Source organism: Sturnira hondurensis, unplaced genomic scaffold (genome assembly GCF_014824575.4).
Source record: "Sturnira hondurensis isolate 20B ecotype Veracruz unplaced genomic scaffold, ASM1482457v3 Scaffold0009733, whole genome shotgun sequence".
In the NCBI taxonomy this organism is placed as follows: domain Eukaryota; kingdom Metazoa; phylum Chordata; class Mammalia; order Chiroptera; family Phyllostomidae; genus Sturnira; species Sturnira hondurensis.
Genome location: NW_028082364.1, coordinates 4,834,300 through 4,838,262, shown reverse-complemented (window position 1 = coordinate 4,838,262; position 3,963 = coordinate 4,834,300). Strand labels below are relative to the sequence as shown.

At 51.6% G+C, this 3,963-nt stretch overlaps 1 protein-coding gene across 1 annotated transcript; it reads right to left on the bottom strand.

The window, feature by feature from the left end:
• Positions 1 to 560: 560 nt before the first annotated feature.
• Positions 561 to 2,439, bottom strand: OCM2 (oncomodulin 2). The gene is made up of 4 exons (XM_037057722.1): positions 2,379 to 2,439; positions 1,663 to 1,795; positions 896 to 1,005; positions 561 to 703 (listed from the first exon to the last, which is right to left on the bottom strand). Exons 1-4 carry the CDS (start codon positions 2,437 to 2,439, stop codon positions 561 to 563), a joined length of 447 nt encoding a protein of 148 aa, XP_036913617.1.
• Positions 2,440 to 3,963: the final 1,524 nt, after the last annotated feature.

Below are 3,963 nucleotides of genomic sequence, written 5' to 3'. Positions count from 1 at the left end.
ATGCTATAGATAGGGATTGAAAACTGGGCATTTATTTCATATTTATTAGTAAGCTTTGCCCATTTGGAAGTCTTGCATGGTCAGGTTTAAGTAAATCAATCTTCCCTTGCCTAAACCATTTTTTTCTGAGTTATTTTTCGAAGCTTCGTTAACTCCCACTGTGTAATTGACAGTGGCATCATTCTGAGTACGTTTTTAAAATAAGGATCTAAAGTAGCAGTTTTTAATTTCAAATTAATACCACCATAAGGACCACACATTGGCAAGCACAATGTAGCTAAAGAGCACGCAGACAATGGGACAAAATCAGATTAAAACAATTCTATAGCCTTGCAACTATGCTACCATTTCAATGCCGGGCTCTGCACACAGAAGACTCCGTAAATGCGGTTTGACTTGGTTTACGTTCCCTGGCTGATAGCTCCCATTTGGTGGACGAATATCCAATAAACATATTTGTTAAAACTCTTGGATGCTAAGAGGCCCTCCCCCTCCAGACGATAGACCCTGTGGTATGAGACACTCTTGAGAATGTCAGCCCTACTCTTATTCAGAGGGGCTCACATACCCTGGCGGAAACTCCTGACACCATTTCCGAGGTACATCAGGCTGTCTTGCAAGTAATTGGCCAGGCAACCAGCTAGTGCCCTAGTCAGGTGAAGGGTGTTTTCTGGTTCGTAGACAGTGACCAGCGGGCCAGCTTCTACGGTACCCCCCAGGCACTCTGTCAGGGTCTCTCCCCATATCATCTGCACCCCCACTTTAGTCCCATCTCACAGGTGAGAAGGCTGAGGCTCCGCAAGGATAAGAAAGGGGGCGTTGAACTCACGGCTGGCTGGTCTCGGCCCCCACATGCTCCCCGAGCTAGTCATGCCAAGTGCAGGTGCGCACGTACCCTCGGCCCCGATTTTGCCATCCCCGTCGCTGTCCGCGGCCGCCATCAGGGACTTGGTCTCTGACTCAGTCAGCTCTCTAGCACCGCTCTCAAACTTCTGGAGGAAAAACCTGCAGGATGACATAGACCACAGGGAGGTTTCCGAAGGGCCCACACTTCCCCACTTGCCCTTGCCCTTGCCCTTTCTGTTGAGGCAAACTGAGCATCTGTTCGCAGCAGACCGTGGTAGCCGGGTCAAGTCTCGTCCAGCACAGGGTTCGTTCATTGCAGAGAGTATTGGTGGCCATTTGGTTTCTGAAAGTTTTTTCAGGGTTTTGTTGATAAGTCCATTTACCAAAAAAAAAAAAACCACCCAAGCCCTAAAACGAGTGAATTTGTGCACCTCCAGTCTTAGGTGCCTGTGTTTAGATGTGTGGCCAACTGACTCAGGTCCTTCCCCCCCACCTTTTTTTAAAGATTGTAATTATTTATTTTTAGGGAGGGGGAAGGAAGGGAGAAAGAGGGGGGAATGTCGATGTGAAAGAGAAACATTGATCGGTTGCCTCTCACAGGCCGCCGACCAGGGACCTGGCCCACAACCCAGGCATGTGCCCCGACCGGGAACCTTTGGGTTTGCCGGCTGAGGCCCAAGCCACCGAGCTACACGGCCATCTTCCCTCTCTGGGAGCTCTGCTGAATGACCGGCATCCAGGCTGGCCATGGAAGGGACACTGGGCAGACTGGCCTCCCCTGCACCCCAGCCCCGCCACCGATATTGCAGAGCTTACTTAAGCTCTTCTTCATCCAGGTATCCACTCTGGTCGTTGTCTATGAACCGAAAAACATCCTTCACCTGACTGGCCGACATCTTAGAGAGGCCTGATGTCTGGAAGAATTTCTGGGGTTCGAAAGTATCTGGGTCTGAAGAACAGACAGTGGGTTATTCTGGCGCCCGTGGGATCCCACCCTGTGTTTGAGCCGAGGTGCTGAAATCATGGGTCCTTAAACATACTTCTCACCACACCACTGAGCGACTGGGATGCTCTGCTCAAAAGAAAAGGGTTTTTCGCCTGTTGGTTTTTTTTTGTTTTCCAAAGACAAAGAGGGCTGTGGCTGGTTGGAAGGTTTTTAAGCAGCCGAGACGGGGCATCATCTCCTGGCGGCCGCGGTGCAGCTGTCCCTCTCCACGTAACTTGTCCCTCTGCCCCCAGCCCATGTCCCCCACCCCACCCGTTTCACAGGCTGTGTCTCTGAGACAACAGGACCACTGGCAAGGGGACGGCCGCCAACCAGGGTCAGACGGCTCCGTGGCGGCTGCCGGTCCCCTCCTCTGCCGTCGGTGTCTTTAGCCTCACAGAAAGGTCACCAGGTGCTCAGATTTCCTATCCCCGTAGCCTTAGTTAATCAATAACCGTCTCATCCTCTGACCCCGTGAGTTTTCTGTGGCTTTGCCGGAAGGGCGACCTCGTGAGAGAAACCCGCCGGCGCCCCGGGCACGCTTTACCTTGGCACTCCTGCAGGGCCGCCGCGATGTCGTCCGCACTGAGGACGTCTGTGATGCTCATCGTCCACCTGTGCACACGGAACGAGCGACAGCTGGTAAGTGGCGAGGGGAGCAGGCACGGCTGGGGGCAGTGCCCCCTCTTTGGCCCCCGGAAACGGAGCGTTGGCTGAGAATTTTTGGAATGTGACAAGCATGGTGTTAAGTGATGAGACAGAATATCCAACTGGAAACCAAAAACTGAAAAGATCCCAGCCCCCTATGACTCAGGGCCCTCTCCTGGACACGCCCCAAAGATGAAATTAGAATTGTAACCTACAGACCGACTTGCTTTCCTTTTCTTCTGGCAATTGTATTTACATAACTGATCACTGTATAAGCCCCTGCCTTCCATTCAGAAGTCAGCCACACTACGATCTCGGCGGCATCTCCCTGCGCCAGCCAGAGGGACACAGGTTGCAAAGTCCAGTGACAAAGGGTAGAGCTCCGACGGGCCTTCTGCGGAAGGGATGCCACTTCTCCAGGGAGGACGGGAGTCGGAGACGTGAGAGGCCCGTCTGCTGGACCCCAGAGTCCTCCCGGGGGGAGAGAGATCTGGGCGCAGCACACACCAGCCCGACAGGAACGCACGTAGGAAAGAGCAGTCTGGGGTCTGGCAGGACCACCAGCTACTCACCGTTTTAGATTGTCCCCCAAGAAGAATCAGAAGAAAGAGTTGAAGGAGCAAAAAAAAAAAAAAAAGGTGTGCTTTTGCTGCCTTACTGACCTACCTTATATAGGATTGAAAAAGTGATAGTAAGGACCTCTTAGATTTCCTCTTCAAGGATCAAGTGGATGTAGCTCGGATGTCTTGCCTTGTGAACTAAACCTCTTTTTTTTTTCTATTTATATCTCAAGGGAATGTGGATGGGAACAGCCAATTTTTTTAAAACAAACCTCAACCAATCTTAACTAAGGCTTCAGTTCTTCAAATGAACCCCTCTGGCAAAGCCTGGAGAAGATTCTAGAGGCCCGGTGAAGAGGAGACTGAGGCTGAAATGAGGCACACCCATGTGGGGCTGCTCTGTCAACTACAAAGGGCGCCCCAGAGGTTGGTGGCTGCCACCTGAAGCAGGTCTGTTGTCAACCCCTGAAAAACCGCAGCCATGGGAAGCCAGCCTCAGAGTCGAGACACGAGGTCCGTGTGTCACTGGGACGTGCGGGACTTGTCCAGCAAACAGATGGCCCTGGGTAGGTGACGTCCCAAAAAAGTCCTGACTTGGATATCTCCCCATTGTATCTGAAATTGCACACCCCAAAAAGGCAATAAGGGGGGAGCCACCCACCTCTCCTAACCCAACAGCTAAAATCTGCAGAAAAAACACGAGGCCCAGACTGGAGCCTGCAAGCCGATTTCTGCTCTCAGGTACAGGCGTTAATTTCGTCCCCTGTACAGGCAGGGCTGTGCCAGACTTTTTTTTTTTTTAATTGTGGTTAAAACACATAACATGCAATTTGTAATCTTAATCACTTTGGGGTGTGCCTACAATACAGTGGCATTAACTCTGCACTTGGTTGCACAACGGGTCTCTAGAACTTTCTCTCGAAC